The 17814-nt window shown below is 39.5% G+C and overlaps 1 protein-coding gene across 4 annotated transcripts in view; it reads left to right on the top strand.

The window, feature by feature from the left end:
- Dlgap5 (DLG associated protein 5) overlaps window positions 1–17814 on the top strand; it is a 45715-nt gene that overhangs the window by 12860 nt on the left and 15041 nt on the right. For all 4 annotated transcript variants that reach the window (XM_042682525.1, XM_042682524.1, XM_042682523.1 and 1 more), the window contains exons 8-13: window positions 2018–2331; window positions 4078–4202; window positions 4516–4642; window positions 8926–9011; window positions 10414–10574; window positions 17019–17114. In XM_042682525.1, the coding sequence (XP_042538459.1) occupies window positions 2018–2331; window positions 4078–4202; window positions 4516–4642; window positions 8926–9011; window positions 10414–10574; window positions 17019–17114 (909 nt within the window). The remainder of the gene's footprint in view (window positions 1–2017; window positions 2332–4077; window positions 4203–4515; window positions 4643–8925; window positions 9012–10413; window positions 10575–17018; window positions 17115–17814) is intronic.

Below are 17814 nucleotides of genomic sequence, written 5' to 3'. Positions count from 1 at the left end.
ACTCAGCTTCTTTCAGGGTTTTATAGGTAGAGAAAATATAAATTGTGTAAACAAAAGGATTGAGAAAAATTGCTAGGCATCAGTGGCTCATGCCTGTAATCCTAACTTCTCAGGAGTCTGGGAGGCTCAAATCTGAGGATCATGGTTCAAAGCCAGCCTGGGCAGGAAAGTCTGTGAGACTCTTATCTCCAATAAACCACCAGAAAACCAGAAGTGGCACTGTGGCTCAAATGGTAGAGTGCTAGCCTTGAGCTGAAGAGTTTAGGGATAGCACCCAGGCCCAGAGTTCAAGCCCTGTGACTGACAAAAGAAAAAAATATTGAGAAAAATAATAAAAACATGGCTGAGGGCAAAGCCATTTGGTGAGAAATAGCTAGGATGGAGTAGGGTGAAATTTTATCTGGGTTCAGGTAAATCTGGATTAGAATATTGTCTCTGCTCCCAGTTAGCTGCTTAACTTTGGGCAAGTTACAGTTATGGGGGTGTTTTTGTTTATTTGGTTGGTTGGTTTGCTTTCTCATCTTCAATATAGAACACCTGCAAATAGCTAATGTTTCTGACAACATCTAGAAAAGCATTTAATAAATTCCTTGAAAGAGTCACTATATATTTAAAGAAATGCTGAGCCGGGTGCTGGTGACTCACTCCTGTAATCATAGCAACTCAGGAGGCTGAGATCTCAGGACTGCAGTTCAGCTGCAGTTCAAAGCCAGTTGGGGTAGAAAAATTTGTGAGACTTTTATCACCAGAAAACCACCAGCACTATGGCTTAAAGTAGTAGAGTGCTAGCCTTGAGAAAAACCTCAGGAACAGCACCAAAGGGGAAAAAAAAGATATATCATGTAAAGTAAGAAACCTGCTAAGATTCTTACTAAAAACCTAATATAGCTCCTCTAAGGAAGGCAGGTTATTTGAGTTTTTATTGGGAGGGTAGGGAGTGGGGTTTGTGTGTGCATGTACACACCAGTACTAGAGCTTGAACTCAGGCCTTCACTTGCTAGCTTGGCTGGGCCTGTACCACTTGATCCATGCCTCCAGCTGACTTTATTGCTGGTTATTTTGGAGTTTCACTGACTTTTCCATCTTGGTTGGTTTCAAACAGATTTTTTTTTCTGGGTCTCAGCCTTGTGACTAGCTAGAATTAAATATATGAGGCTCAGACACTTGGCCTCTCCATGTAATTTAAGTAAAACATAGTTTGTGAATTTGCCTCATCTCCTACTTCTTTCTCTCTTCTTTTTTTTTTATATACCAGCTCTTGAACTCAGAGCCTACGTACTTTCCCTGAGACTTTTTGCTCAGGAGTAGTGCTCCACTGCTTGTGCCATAGCTCCAGTTTGGGCTCTTAGATGATTAATTGGAGATAGAGTTTCCTTCCTGGGTTGGCTTTGAATCATGATCCATATCTTAGCTTCCTGGATAGCTAGGATTATAGGCAGTTTCTCTACCATTGCTATACCTCCTAAGATCAAGTTTTGGTCATTTTTTTTCTTTAGTCTTTAGTTTTATTTAATTGTTGTTGTTGTTGTTGTCATCATTGTCGTTGTTGTCCTGGGGATTGAAACCAGGACATGCTAGGCAAGCAGCCTTCCATTTAAGCCACATCTGTCAGCCAAGGTATGTTTGTTAGCTGAGTAAATGTTTTCATGTATTTTTGTTTGTTTTAAGGTGTAATTTATTCCTTTGACAAGGATTGAATCTTTTTCTAGATTAGCAGTGGTTTAATAGCTTGCCCTCTTGATTACATGCATAATTTAATTGTATTTGGTTTTTATTTCTCAAATTATGTAGTTGGAAGGTGCAGCTGAATTTGTCACACTTTTGAGCATATGAAAAAAATGGCTGAGCTAGGCATGATATAATTCCAGCACTAGAGAGGTTAAGGCAGGAGAATTGTGAGTTTTAGGCCAGCCTGTAGTGCATTCAAGGTGAACCAGGGCTACATTGTGAGATCCTGGCAAAATTAAATACATCCCTAAACAGAAATTCTTACTCTATTCTGTTTACTTATTTCTAGGTTGTTTCTTTTAAACTTGATAGTGAAGAAAATACTTCAGATTCACAAATCAGTGCAACAAATGTAGTGGATCCAGATGGAGGCTTACCAGAAATGGAAAACTTACCTAAGACAGATGGAGTATTACCAGAAATGGAAAATTTGCCTAAGACATATCCAGCAAAAACAAGAGGAAAGAATTCCTTTGCACCTCAGGATTTTGTGTTTCAGCCTCTACATGGTCTGAAGACCTATCAAGTAACTCCCTTGACTCCCAGAAGTGCCAGTGCTTTCTTGACACCTAGTTACACCTGGGACCCTTTAAAACCAGAAGGGTAAGAATATGATCTTGAAAAGCCACCACACATAATCCCTCTTACCTGTATAAGAGAGGGGACAACAAATGCTTTTCTTTCTTTCTTTCTTCCTTTCTTTCTTTCTTTCTTTCTTCCTCCCTCCCTCCCTCCCTCACTCCCTCCTTCCCTCCCTCCCTCCCTTTCTTTCTTTCTTTCTTTCTTTCTTTCTTTCTTTCTTTCTTTCTTTCTTTCTTTCTTTCCTTCTTTCCTTCTTTCTTCCTTTCTTTCTTGCCAGTCCTGGGGCTTGAACGTGGGGTCTGGACCCTGTCCCTGGGCCTCTTTTTCTCAGGGTTAGCATTCTAACTTGAGCCACAGTGCCACTTCTGTTTATGAGGTATTGAGGAATCGAACCCAGAGCTAGGCAAGTACTCTACCATTAAGCTGCATTTCCAGCCCTGTTTGTTTTTTCTTCCAGCATTGCTGGGGATTGAGCCAAGGGTCTTGCACATGTAGGTAAACAGCCTACGACTAAGTGTTCCTCCATAACCCCAAAGTTGTAATTTTTTAGAAGACATAATGCTCAAATAGGGCTTTTATTTATCTTTGTTTTTCTTTTTGAGAATTATTTTTGTGCTAGTCTGGGGGCTTGAACTCAGGGCCTGGGTACTGTTCCTGAGCTTTTTTGCTCAAGGCTAGCATTCTACCACTTGAACCACAGCTCCAATTCTAGCTTTTGGGGGATTAATTGGAAATAGTCTCACAGACTTTCCTTTCTGGGCTACTTCAAACCATGATCCTCAGATTTTATCCTCTGAGTAGAATTATAGGCATGAGTACCAGTGCCTAGCCTGTGAGGTTATTCTTTTGTTTTTTGTTTTCCAACACACATCTAGCAACAAAAAATTACGTGCAAGGTGTGTAAGAGTCAGAAGACAGGGTAACTTTGCAAAGATTAGGACTTGTTGGAAGCAAATACAGTAGAAACTACTCAATATCATCTAAGAGTGCTAGTGCTATGTTCCATTAAGAGATTTTGGAATTTTGGGGCTGGGAAGGTGACTCAGTGGTAGAGCGCTTGCCTTGCATGCATGAGGCCCTGGGTTCGATTCCTCAGCACCACATAAGAAAAAAGCCGGGGAAGTGGCGCTGTAGCTCAAGTGGTAGAGCGCTTGCCTTGAGCTGAAGAGCTGAGGGACAGCGCCCAGGCCCAGAGTTCAAGCCCCACGACCGACAAAAAAAAAAAAGAAAAAGAAAAAAGCCGGAAGTGGCGCTGTGGCTCAAGTGGTAGAGCGCTAGCCTTGAGCTGAAGAGCTGAGGGACAGCGCCCAGGCCCAGAGTTCAGGCCCCACAACCGGACCCAAAAAAAAAAGAGATTTTGGAATTTCAAAACAGTAAATGTTGATGGCCAATTGGTTTTTTAGATTATTACCTTGCAAAATAAAACAGAGAGAGAAGGAAGGAAAGGAAAGAAGGAAAAGAAAGGAAGGAACGAAGGGGAAAGGAAGGGAAGGAAGGAAGATAGGGGAGGAAAGGAACAGAAAGAAGGAAGGAAAAGAGAAGGAAGAAAGAAAGACATGATAGCTTATGCTCAAAATTTTCAGTATTTGGGAGAGGCAAGAAGATTGGGAGTTCAAGGCCAGCCTGGGCTACATAGTAAGAACCTTTCTCAGAAACACCAAAACAAACAAATAAAACTGGAAACATTTGTTTTATCTTAGATTTTTTAATTCTCCCAGATATGTGGAGTGCATGTTTAATGAAATGCATTTTTGCTATTGTATTTAGTGATAAGACTCAAGCAAGAGAAGAAATCTTGGCCCAACAATGTATCACTTACTCTACCAAGACAGTACAGCAAGATTTGAAGAAATTGCAATATCCTTTGAGTTCTCTACCTGTTAGTGAAGAAGGTACAGTACTTTAATTCAGTTTTTATATGATTTATTTTCCTGGATTATGGAGCTCTTTTTGGCCATAAAGTTCAGAGGTGGACAAAGTTGGAATAAGGAATATAGACAGAGAAGGAAGATATAAATGTAAATTTGAGGATAGAAAAACAAGTGAGAAACTCTTGGAGAAATAGACAATGAAACGATTCAGGCAAAACAAAAATTCAGGTTAAACATTAAAGAATATTGAAGGATTTTTAAAACATTTTTGTGAGGGATGGCATCTTAGGGAATTGCTTTGAAATTTATATGTAATGGTTTCTTTAATTTGTAGAACATGGCGTAAGTAAGAAGGAAGCTACTACTAAAAACTCAAATTGCCTTCCGATAAAAGAAGCCCCATCACTTGAAATAAATGGAGGTCAGCTATCTCAGCCACAGCACGACGTGCCATATTTCAGGTTTGTCTGCTTGTTCCTAGCAGAAAATTTTTGCATCCGTGTATAGACATTGAACATGCTTAATTTTATGTGCAAATAGTTAAAATAGTAAATTGGGGGAAACTTACTCTGGATGGTTCTCACTTAACTTTTTTTAAAAACTTTATTGTCAAGGTGATTTACAGAGGGGTTACAGTTACATAAGTAAGGTAGTAAGTATATTTCTTGTCGAACTTGTTAACCCTCTCCCTCATTTTTCTCCCACTTTCCTTCCCTCCCTCAACAAGTAGTACAGATCATTTCCAACATATTTTCTTGTATTGCTGTTGCATTGGTTCCCCCTTGTCTTTTGTCTCACCATTTTGTTGTTCCCCTTCCCTTCCCTAATTCAGATAAACGTGTATACAGTACCCAGAGTACCAAAATCAAATACAGTAATAACAGGGGATTAAACCATAGGGGGGAAAAACACAAAAGAAAAAAGAAATCACATAGTACATTTAAAACAACAACAAAAACCGTTTGTGTCCATGTCTTGGAGTTTATTTTGCTTGGCATCATCTTATATGGTCATATGTACATAACTATTGAGCTATAGTACTCATCTGCTAGGATCCTAGACATATACTAATTATTACACTTATTAAATTATTAAATTTTAATTTTTCTAGTAACTAATACGTTCTGTGTGGTTTCTTACCCAAAGGATAGGAAAATATGTAACAAATCTCATTAGAAACCTGAACCAAGATGTTTAAGGGGGAGAGGCAGGGCTTATGGAGGCAGGTGGAGCTGAATGAAAAAGGGAGCAGGGGCCAAGTACAACCAGAATATTTAATGTACATATGTGAGGAAGGAAGTGGAAGTTGGAAATGTGAAATGAGTCTAGGAGGAAGCATGAAGTGGGATGGTGAGAAGGATAGAAGGGGTCACTGTGAAGAACACTGATACTTAGATGCACAGGTTAAATTGTAATCCCCTTGCATAATCTTTTGCAGTTCAAAGAAAAATATCCTTCCCAATGTACTGTCCCAACCCCATAGATTGAGCCTTCCATAGAAGTCAGAATTAATCATTTCTTGTGAATTTTTTCAGAATAATGCATATATAGATAAATATAACATTTTTCTTTTCTAAAAATATTAACCCATTGTGTAATGTATACTATTGTATTCTGATTTCATATTCAAGTAGGTAAGAAATACTATCTCACCATAGTTACTTCATTTGGGTAATTTTTGGCTGTTTTAGTTTTGTTTGTGCCAGTACTGAGGCTTGAACTAAGTGCCTGGGTGCTGTCCCTTAAGCTTTTTTGCTGCCACTCTGCCTCTTAAGCTATATTTCCACTTGCACCTTTTTGCTGTAAAGGTCTTAGGCCCTTTCTGTTCAATGTGGCTTCAAATCTTGTTCCTCATTTCTCAGTGTCCTGATTAGTTAGTATTACAGATGTGAGCCACCAACGCCTAGCTACTCATTCATTTTATTATGAGTATTTTATATGCTTGAGAACCAATTCAGCTCTTTCTTTCTTTCTTTCTTTCTTTCTTTCTTTCTTTCTTTCTTTCTTTCTTTCTTTCTTTCTTTCTTCCTTTCTTTCTTTCTTTCTTTCTTTCTTTCTTTCTTTCTTTCTTTCTTTCTTTGTCTTGGGGCTTGAACTCTGGGTCTGGGCACTGTCACTGAGCTCTTCAGAAGAGCTCAAGACTAGTGCTTTACCTCTAGAGCCACAGAGTCACTTCCAGTTTTCTGGTGTTTAATTGGAAATAAGAGTACCATGGACTTTCCTGCCCGAGCTGGCTTTAAACCACAATCCTCAGATCTCAGCCTCCTGAGAAGCTAGGATTACAGGCATGAGCCACCAGTGTGCCCAGCTTAATTTAGCTCTTCCTAGAGCATAAAATTTTCAAAGTACAAAGGATTTTAGAGATTATCTAGTCTGTTAATGTTATACAACTGAATCACTGAAGTAGTAAGCAACTGAACCAACTATGTAGTACCAGAGCTAATCATTACATATTTTGCCACTGAATATAAGCAACAAAATTTTTCTTTTAAGCTCAGAAACAACTATCTTCAATTTTTCCCTCTGTGAAGCTGATGGAAGAGGTGGAAAGAGTCCCTCTTTTTCTTTTTTATCTTAAGTTTGGAGAGATAATTTTTTTCTCTTATTTTTTTGCAGCAGGATCTCAAAAGAAACGGGTCCCCTGTCTCAGCTCATTGAGTGCTGAGATTATACACTTGTGCCTAGTATTTATCTTTTTGTGACTAGCTTTGATTTTATACGTCATATACTCAAATTTTATCTGTGTTTAAGAATTTCCCTTTTTTAAGTGAGTAGCACTCATTCCCCTCTCAGGGACACTCGGGGTGCTTCTATGTTTTTGCCTCATAAACACCTGAGGCTCTGCTTTCTGTTCTTTGGGGGGCATACACTTAGAAGTGAAATTGCTAATTCAGATTGTAATTCTACTTCTTTTGAGCAACTGCTATACAGTTTTCCATAGCAGCTGTGTTGTTTTACCTCCCATATGTGCTGAGATGCTTTTTGTGTAAAAACAGATTCAACTTTCCTCAGACATAGGTTTCTCAACCTTACCATTATTGACATTTTAGAATTACGTGCTTGTTGTGGGGATTTCATAGCATGCCAAGTTAGTAATAATGATTTAAAAAAAAAAAAAAAGCCTGCAGGCATCATCAAATGTGCCTGACTCCAGGTAAGAACCATTGCCTAATAACCAGAGAGATAGATCCTGTCAGCCCTGTCACTTAACTCCCATTTAGCGTAGGTACTTGGGTAGCCTTGTTCCATAGGAAATATCAGAGAATCCAATACATACTAAAGAATATTTGACTCCAAAATTTTATTTGTTTTTTTTTTGTTTTTTGGGTCTGGTCGTGGGGCCTGAACTCTGGGCCTGGGCGCTGTCCCTCAGCTCTTCAGTTCAAGGCTAGCACTCTACCACTTGAGCCACAGCACCACTTCTGGCTTTTTTCTTCTTGCTTATGTGGTGCTGAGGAATCGAACCCAGGGCCTCATGCATGCAAGGCAAGCGCTCTACCACTGAGCCACACTCCCAGCCCCTGACTCCAAAATTTTAGAAAAATAAGAAAACAAAAATGGAGCTGTAGCTCACCTGGTAAAGTGCCAGCCAGTGGAAAAGCCAAGTGAGAGCGCTAGTCCCTGAGTTCAAGCCCTTAGTACTGGCACCAAAAACAAAAACAAACAAGAGAACAAGCTAGCAGTGTTAGCTTAAAAGATAGACTTTTGATCCGGGCACCGGTGGCTCATGCCTATAATCCTAGCTACTCAGGACGCTGAGATCTGAGGATCATGGTTCAAAGTCATCCTGGGCAGGAAAGTCCATGAGATTCTTATCTCCAATAAACCACTAAAAAACTGGAAGTGGCACTGTGGCTCAAGTGGTAGAGCGCTCACCTTGAGCTGAAGAGCTGAGGGATAGTGCCCAAGCCCAGAGTTCAAGCCCCATGACTGATCAAAAAAAAAACCACAAAAAAAACAAAACAGTAGACTTTGAGCCAGGTGCAGGTGGCTCACACCTGTAATCCTAGGATGAAGTCAAGTGGATCTCCTGCCCACCCTCAGCAGTCCTGAGGCTTTAACTCAGGGCCTAGGTGCTGTTCCTGAGCTTTTTGTTCAATGCTAGTGCTCTACCACTTGAACCACAGTGCCACTCTCAGCTTTTTCTGAATAGTTTATTGGAAATAAGAGTTTTATGGACTTTCCTGTCCTGGCTGGTTTTGTACCGTCATCCTCAGTTCTCAGCCTCCTGAGTAACTAGGATTATAGGTGTAAGCCAACAGAGCCTGGCTATCAAGTGGATTCTTTTTTTTGGGGGGGGGGGGGGGAGGGTCCGGTTGTGGGGCCTGAACTCTGGGCCTGGGCACTGTCCCTCAGCTCTTCAGCTCAAGGCTAGCGCTCTACCACTTGAGCCACAGCGCCACTTCCGGGTTTTTTCTTTTTGCTTATGTGGTGCTGAGGGATCGAACCCAGGGCTTCAGGCATGCAAGGCAAGCGCTCTACCACTGAGCCACCTTCCCAGCCCTCAAGTGGATTCTTGTAAGTTGTAGGTGTAGAATGACAGACACACACAAAATATTGACTTACATTTATGAATTTGAATATAAAAATGTATGGATTTTACTTACAGAATAAGCTGAACTCTTGAAAAATGTATATTGTTCCTGTTTTCTATTTTCCTAATATTAGATATCATAATATAATGCTAATACCAGTACTAGTGTGGACAGCACTTGTAAAATTGAAATCTATGTCATAATTGTAGACAGATCCTCCAGTCAGAAACTGAGAAATTAACCACCGTCTGCCTTGAGTGGGACAGGAAGCTTGAATTGGACATTCCGGATGACGGTCAGAGCACTTGTGTTTGTTGATGTCTTAGCTTTGTTTGAATTGGACGTTCCAGATGACGGTCAGAGCACTTGTATTTGTTGATGTCTTAGCTTTATTTCTTTTAATGTGATTGTATTTATCTGAAACATAAAAATCCAACTTTGTAGTATCATTATTTCTCAAAATAGTAAGAATTTTTTTATTATTCAGCATATATTCCCTATCTGTGTTACAGTGGGATAAGAGATGTGTGTATCTGAGTGCCTGGTGGCTCAGTTATAACCATAGCTACTCGGGAGGTTGAGATATAAGAATCAGAGTTCAAACCCAGCCCAGGTGGACAAATCTAAAAGGCACTTACATCAAATTGACCAACAAAATAGTGGGATTAGAGGTGTGACTCAAAAGGATTCCACAAGCCATGAGCAAAAATGCCAGACAAGCATGAGACCCTGAGTTCAAGCCCCAGTACTAGCACAAAAATAAATAAAAATGTGCATGTATTTTGAGATTTTTAAAAAATGCGTGCTACCAATATTTGGTCTTATCTACACAAAAATGTTTTCTGGGGGCTGGGAAGGTGGCTCAGTGGTAGAATGCTTGCCTTGCATGCATGAGACCCTGGGTTCAATTCCTCAGGACCACATAAGCAGAAAAAGCTGGAAGTGGCTCTGTGGCTCAAGTGGTAGAGTGCTAGCCTTGAGCTGAGGGACAGTGCCCAACCCCAGAGTTCAGGCCCCACAACCTACCAAAAAAAAAAAAAAAATGTTTTCTAAATCAAAATTAATCTTAATATGAAAAGGATTTTCTTAAAAGATTCTTATTACATGGCAAAGCTATTTAGAAAAAACTTTATGTGCTGACAGTATGAAATCCTTAGGTACTTAAATGTGCAATGAATTATTTGAGGTTGAATTCTTATTACATGAGAGAAGTGGAATGCTGTCTATTACGTACATTGCTAATTATTAGTAGGAACTGAAGCAAATAGCTAATGCTCAATATTCATATGACAAAGTTTGTGGCAGACTTTTTTTTGTCTTGTTTTGTAAGAGTTTGATTCTATAAGCCCTAGGATATTGAATTTTTTTTCTTTTTTTCCTAGTTCTGGGGCTTGAACGCAGGGCCTGGGTGCTCTCCCTAAGCTTCTTTTGCTCAAGGCTAGTGCTCTACCACTTGAGCCATAGCAACACTTCTGGCTTTTTCTGAGTGATTTATTGGCAATAAGAGTTTCATGGACTTTCCTTCCTGGGCTAGCTTCAAACCACAATCCTCAGATCTCAGCCTCGGTTATAGACATGAGCCACCAGCACCTTCTAGATATTAGATTTTAATAATTCATTAAATAGTCTTGTCATTTAGTTGTCTTGCTGTAAAGGTCTAGTCTTGTCTTTTAAACTTAATTTCTTATCTCTTTTAGCTAAAGATCTTATTCGAACAGCAGTAGGTCAAACAAGACTCCTTATGAAGGAAAGATTCAAACAGTTTGAAGGACTGGTGAATGACTGTGAATATAAGCGAGGTGAAAAAGAGACTACTTGTACAGACCTGGATGGATTTTGGGATATGGTTACTTTTCAGGTATGTGATCAAGTATTTTGGATATAATCATTTTTTTAATGGAATATTAATAGCAAAATGAGGTACTAGAAGCTTAGGCATCTATAAAATAAAGGAGCTATTGGGCACACTTTTATAAGCTACACTATCTAAGTTTTATAACTTCTGGGTCTTCTCTTCCCTCATAATGTTAGGAAATAATTGTTAGTGGCAGTAACAATTTTGCATGGGAAAAATGAGCCATTCTAGTAGTTCAGTGAGCAGTTACTGAATTCCTGTTGTGTGCTAGGCATTGTATGAGTAGATGATAAAAAGGTACATTGCCCATCCCAGGGAGTTTATGGTTTGATATGCAACAATGTGGCACAGCATACAATTCTAATTTAATGAAGAAAGTCCTATGACAGAGGAAATTGGGTGAGAATGCTTTCTAGCTTTCTGGGCTTGTTTTAGAAATAAGTATATAAAATATCACTTAAAGAGCCAATTTGAAAAAGAAAGTTATATCATTATTTTTTGGTGGTGCTTAGGCTCAAACCAAAAATAAAACAATTATTAAATCTAGGCAAAAGTTCTGAGGAAACAAATGTAATCAACATTGCCCTATGGCCCAGATGTGAGTAGTGTTTATAGAATCATTTACCAATTGGGTGACTCACTGTCAGTGAGTAGACTCACTACATTTTTCAATGGTGACCCATTTTGTTGTTTTTTTAATATCATTAATTTATGGTTTTAGAGGTAATATATTTACATTGTTTACAGAATAACAATGTGTTTACATTATTAGTTTATATGTTTATTTATTTATTGGAGGGGTAGTCCTAGTGCTGGAACTCAGGGACTGGGCACTGTCCCTGAGCTTTTGTGCTCAAGGCTTTACCATTTAAATCACAGCTGCACTTCCCAGCTTTTTTTGGGCGGGGGAGGGTGGGGAGGGTCCAGTTGTGGGTCCTGAACTCTGGCCTGGGCACTGTCTAGGTAGGCAAGCACTCTACCACTGAGCCACCTTCCCAGCCCCTTCCCAGCTTTTTGGTAGCTAATTGGATATAAGAGTTTCAGGGGCTGGGAAGGTGGCTCAGTGGTATGTACCGTGCTAGCCTTGCATGCATGAGGCCCTGGGTTCGATTCCTCAGCACCACATAAGCAGAAAAAGCCAAAAGTGGCACTGTGGTTCAAGTGGTAGAGCACTAGCCTTGAGCTGAATAGCTGAGGGACAGTGCCCAGGCCCCACGACCGATTTAAAAAAAAAAAAAAAAAAATTTCATAGCCAGCGCCATCAGCTCACCCATGTAATCCTAGCTACTCAGGAGATAAAGATCTGAGGATCATGGTTCGAAGCCAGCCCAAATCAGGAAAATCCCTGAGACTCCTATCTCTAGTTAACTATCAAACAGCTGGATGTGGAACTATGACTCAACTGGTAGAGGCTAAACTTGAGCAAAGAAGCTCAGGAACAGTGCTCAGGCCTTGAGTTCAAGACATACAACTGACAAAAAAAAAAAAATGTTTCACAGACTTTGCTGCCAGGCTGGCTTTGAACTGGGATCTTAAATCTCAGCCTCCTGGATAGCTAGGATTATAGGCATGAGCCACTGGTTATAAATATAAGCTAGTAATAAATATAAGTCAGTGACATATTTTCTTTTGATGCTTTTGGAGACTTCTCATTTTTAAACAAAAACATGACATTGAGATATTATTTATATGTCATGAAATTTAGTAAGTTTATAGAGCTATGCAAATAACATCACAGTTCAGATTTAGAACATTTTGTGAAAGCTCCCTCTTGCTGTTTGCAGTCAACATCATTCCTAATCCAGCCTTAGGCATTCACCATCTACATATTGTTTATAGAGATGTATCTCTTTGACATTTTTTTATAAATTCTATAAATTACACAATATGTGACATCTTAACATGATTCTTCCGATTTTGGCCATGTTGTAGCTTGTAACTTTTTATTATTGAATAATACTGTCTGTGTTTTTGCATCTTAGGAATCAAACAATTAAGATTGAAATTTTTTTTCCTTTTTTTTAAAAATTATGAAAATACCGTACAGAGAGGTTACAATTACATGGTAAAAATATTTTTTAATTTTAATTTTTTTATTATTATCATAAAGACATTCAGAGTTGTTACAGTTATAAGTCAGGTAAGGAGTACATTTCTTTTTGGATAATGTCACCCCTTCATTCACTGTCTCCCAGTTTTTCCCTCACGTCTCCACCCACAAGTTATACAGTTCATTTTCAACACAGTGTCCACTGAATACCATTGCTGGCTGTCTCTCCTTTTCTGGCCTCTGCCTTGCCCTTCCAAAGACAGATAAACAAGACAAAAAGAAAACAAAAGCAACAGCAAAGAAAAAGTTGCTTCTATTTGAAAATAATTTTTAAAACATTGTTTCCAATGTCTGAGACAAGTAGAAAAGTTCAGTTAGATGATGTTAAGGGAAATGAACCCCAAGATAAGGACACAAGTGGTTTTTTTCTTTCTTGCTATTGTTCCTAACATTTTTCTTTCTTTTTTTTTTTTGTCGGTCGTGGGGCTTGAACTCTGGGTCTGGGCGCTGTCCCTGCACTCTTCAGCTCAAGGAGAGCGCTCTACTGCTTGAGCCACAGCGCCACTTCCGGTTTTCTAGTGGTTTATTGGAGATAAGAATCTCATGGACTTTAGTTGCCTGGGCTGGCTTTGAACTGTGATCCTCAGATCTCAGCCTCCTGAGTAGCTAGGATTACAGGTGTGAGCCACCAGTGCCTGGCTGTTTCTAACATATTTATAAGGCACCATGTGATTTTTTTTTTTTTTTTGATGTTTTGTATGTCCCTCCTCTATGGGAAAACCCCATCACTATATTTGATGTTAGTATAATTTGAGGAAGAGAAGGGAAAAAAACAAATTGTTTAAATAGGGATATAGGTTGACCCATTGCAAATATGAGATGCTATGTCAAAAGATAAACTTTATAATTTAGGCGTGGCGGGGTAAGGGGGGATAAGGGGGGAAGGGAGTGGCATGGTGCGGCGATGAGGGAGTATGGTTGTGAAAATGAGAGAGAAGGGATTGTAGGGGAAAAACAAAGGAGGGGGCAACAATGCTTGATAAGAAATGTACTCATTACCTTGCTCATGTAATTGTAACCCCTCTGTACAGTATTTTCACAATAAAAAACTGTTTCCAGCCAGGTGCCAGTGGTTCATGCCTATAATCCTAGCTACTAAGGAGGCTGAGGTCTGAGGATCCTGGTTTGAAGCCAGTTCAGGCAGGAAAGTCTGAGAAACTCTTATTTCCAATTTACCACCCCCCCACCCCCCCAAAAAGCTACAAATGGAATGGTAGAGCACTAGCTTTGAACATAAAAGCTCAAGGACAGTGCTCAAGCCCTGAATTCAAACTCTTAAGACCAACACCAAAAAAAGTTTTCATTCTGAGCATGTACAGAAATTTTTGTCATAGTTTTCTGAACAATTTAGTCCAGGAGGTATTTATGGAGATCAAGGTTGTAAATGCATTATTTGAATCTTCTATATTTATTTATTTTGTTTGTGTGGCAGTACTTGGGTTTTGAACTAAGGGCCTAGTGTTTCCTAGGCTGGTTGTGATAATGCTGAGACACAACCTTTACCTCTGTTTTTCTTGTGTTATTTTTTGGATAGGACCTTGCTTTTTGCCCAGGCATCTGAGCTATGATCTTACTACTTCTAGACTTTCATATTGCTGGGAGTGAAGGGTATATTCTACCAGTCAGCTTCTGTCTTTGAAGATAAGAGTCCAATAGATTTTTCTACCTCAGCTGGCCTGGAACCACAGTCCTCTTAATTTAGCCTCTTACGCACTTGAGGAGTTAGGCACTTGTCACTAGCTATTGATCAAGAAGGGATTTTTCAATTTTTTTTTTTTTTTTTGCTGGTCTGACCACAAGCTGTCTTCTTCCCATTTTCAGCTTCCCACATGGCTATGATTATAGACATGAGCCATGGAGTTCTGGCTGTTTTGGGATTTTATTGTTAGAGACAGGCTAGTTGGGAACTCATGATCTTCTTCTGCTTCCCCTTTGCCTGTGCTTAGATTATAGGTTTGGACCACTATAGCCACCTTATTATTAAATCTTTTATAATAAGGTTGTGTCCAAAAAAAAAAAAAAAAGAGAGAGTGCTAGGAATGTGGCTTAGTGATAGAGTGTTTGCCTAGCATGCATGAAGCCCTGAGTTCCATTCCTCAGTACCACATAAACAGAATAAAACAGAAGTGGCGCTGTGGCTCAAGTGGTAGAGTGCTAGCTTTGAACAAAAGAAGCTCAGGAACAGTGTCCAGGCCTTAAGTTCACGCCCCAGGACTGGCAGAGAGAGAGAGAGGAAATATTTGTTGAAGAAATATAAAAAATGCTACCCAAAATATATGAAAAATCACCAGTAAGAAAATTAGCAACTTGGACTGGGAAGGTGGCTTAGTGGTAGAGAGCGCTTGCCTTGCATGCCTGAGGCCTTGGGTTCAATTCCCCAGCACCACATAAGCAAAAAGAAAAAAAAAAGCCGGAAGTGGCGCTGTGGCTCAAGTGGTAGAGCGCTAGCCTTGAGCTGAAGAGCTGAGGGACAGCGCCCATGCCCAGAGTTCAGGCCCCATGACCGGACCCAAAAAAAAAAAAAGAAAAGAAAATTAGCAACTGGATTGGGTTGTAGCTTGGGCATAGAGCACTTGCCTAGCATGTAAGAGGGTCTATGTTTGATCCCTAATACCCTCAAAAAAAAATCTAAAAGACCTGAACCAAGATGCCTCTTCAAAGAACATAAACAGATGGTAGGTAGGCATATGAAGAGATTCTCAGCATCTGACATTAGGGAATTAAATGCAGTCAGTTACACCTGCACACCTTATGGATTGACACCACCACTGCTAGTGAGGAAGCAACAGGATGTGAAGCAACAGGAACTCTCAGTCATTGCTGATGACAGTGCAAGATGGCATGTTGAACTGCAAGACAGTTGGGTGGTTTCTCGCAAAAATAAATGTACTGTTACCATATGGACAGCAATTGCAGTCCTTGGCACTTACCCAAATGAGCTAAAAACTTATGTTCTTACAGAAATCTATGTGTGGTGTTTATAGAAGCATTACTCATCATTGCCAAAACTGGGAAGCAACCAAGATGTCTCTTGATAGAGAAATGGATAAATAAGTTTTTCAAAATTGTAGCTGGGCATCAGTGGCTCATGCCTGAGAGTCTGAGAGCCAGCCCAGGCAGGGAAGTCCATGAGACTGGTGCAGTTAACCACCAAAAACACAAAACAAAACAAAAAAACCAGAAGTAGAGCTTAGGCTCAAGTTGTCCAATGCCAGCCTTGAATGGTAAAGCTCAGGGACAGCACCCAGGCCCTGAGTTCAAGCCGCAGTATTGGCACATATGCACATTATGTTTGTATTGTGTAATTTAAGAAATAAACAGCCAGGAGCCAGTGGCTCATGCCTGTAATCCTCATTACTCAGGAGGCTGAGATCTGAGGATCACCGTTCAAAGCCAGCCTGGGCAGGAAAGTCCGTGAGACTCTTATCTCCAATAAACCACTAGAAAACCGGAAGTGGTGCTGTGGCTCATGCGGTACAGCGCTCGCCTTGAGCTGAAGAGCGCAGGGACAGCACCCATGCCCAGAGTTCAAGCCGCATGATCAACCAAAAAAAGAAAGAAACATAATTAAGATATCTTCTTTACCATTTTAGTGATTTAAAATAATGTAGAAGAAGTAGAGGAGTTATTCATACATAATATCCTTTATGCAGATTTTGGAAGTTGATAAGACCAAAAATGATAGTTAATAATTTTACCATAAAAATTCTTGAAGAAAACAAATCATTTAAATAGGGATACAGGTGGACCCATTGCAACAATGATACATACAAGTCGTTATGTCGAAAATGAACTTTACAACTTTGGAGGAGGGGAGGAAGGAGGGCTGGGTGGGGGGTGGGGGGAGGATGGGATGGGAAGGGGAAACAAAGGAGGAGTCTACAATGCTTGATAAGAAATGTACTCATTATCTTGCCCATGTAATTGTAACCTCTGTACAGTATTTTCACAATAAAAATTAAAAAAATAAAAATTCTTCAAGTCCAGATACAATGGCTTACACCTGTAATCCTAGCTACTTAGAATGCTGAGATCAAGAGGATTATGGTTCAACACCTGAGCAAAACTGACCCCATCATAACCAATTAAAAGGTGGACATTTTGTACACCTGTATCTCATCTATACAAGAAGTTTAAACAGGAGTATTTCGGTCCAGGCCAGCTATAACATAAAGCAAGACCTATTCAAAAACTACTGAAAGCAAAAAGGGCTGGAGGTGTGGCTTTAGAGGTAGCACAATACTGAGCCATTTTGATACCTTGAGTTTAAACTCGAGAACCATCACTCCCCCAAAAAAATCTTGTTGTGGACATTAAATTTGGGCTTTTATTAACAGGTAGAAGATGTTAACCAAAAATTCAACAATTTGACCAAACTTGAAGAATCTGGATGGCAAAACAATAATAACAATACCAGCAGAACAGTCATTCGAGTAAGTTTGTAGTTTTAAATCTGAATTTCTGATATATGTTCTTCTCAAATTTTAAGCTTTAAAATCATTTACCTTCAGATATCTCATAAAAAATAAATTTCATATGTTATTTCATATGTTATGTACTTATCTTTGAAGAAAGAACAAGGAAATGATCAACGTGAAATTTAGGATATTTCTAGAGAAAAACAAGTACAAGGATTGTGATTGAATTGGGGTACCCAGAAGTTTTTAAGTTACCAGATCATGAGTGTTCGCTTGTATTTTGTTTTTTTGTTGGATTGTTTGTTTGTCAGTTGTGCGGCTTGAACTCTGGGCCTGGGCACTGTCCCTCAGCACTTCAGCTCAAGGCTAGCACTCTACCACTTGAGCCACAGTGCCACTTCCAGCTTTTTCTGTTTATGTGGTGTTAAGGAATCTAACCCAGGGCCTCATGTGTGCAAGGCAAGCACTCTACCACTGAGCCACCTTCCCAGCCCCGCTTGTTTGTTTTTATTTGAATTTGGGGTGAATACTGGATAGGAAAACATACTACCACTTGACCAATACTCCCAGTCCTGTTTTATTCTTTGAACTGTACATTCTTTAAACTGTACCAGTAGATAATGTACATAATTCTTTACATGTGCTAAATATTCCAAGTACTCTGTTTAATTTATTCTATCCTTATAATAATCCTATGAGATTATCCTTATTATAT

The sequence above is a fragment of the Dipodomys spectabilis genome, unplaced genomic scaffold (assembly GCF_019054845.1).
Source record: "Dipodomys spectabilis isolate Male_0828 unplaced genomic scaffold, ASM1905484v1 ptg000073l, whole genome shotgun sequence".
NCBI classification, from domain to species: Eukaryota; Metazoa; Chordata; class Mammalia; order Rodentia; family Heteromyidae; genus Dipodomys; species Dipodomys spectabilis.
The sequence above is the reverse complement of the archived record's forward strand: the minus strand, read 5'-3'. Positions and strand labels throughout refer to the sequence as shown.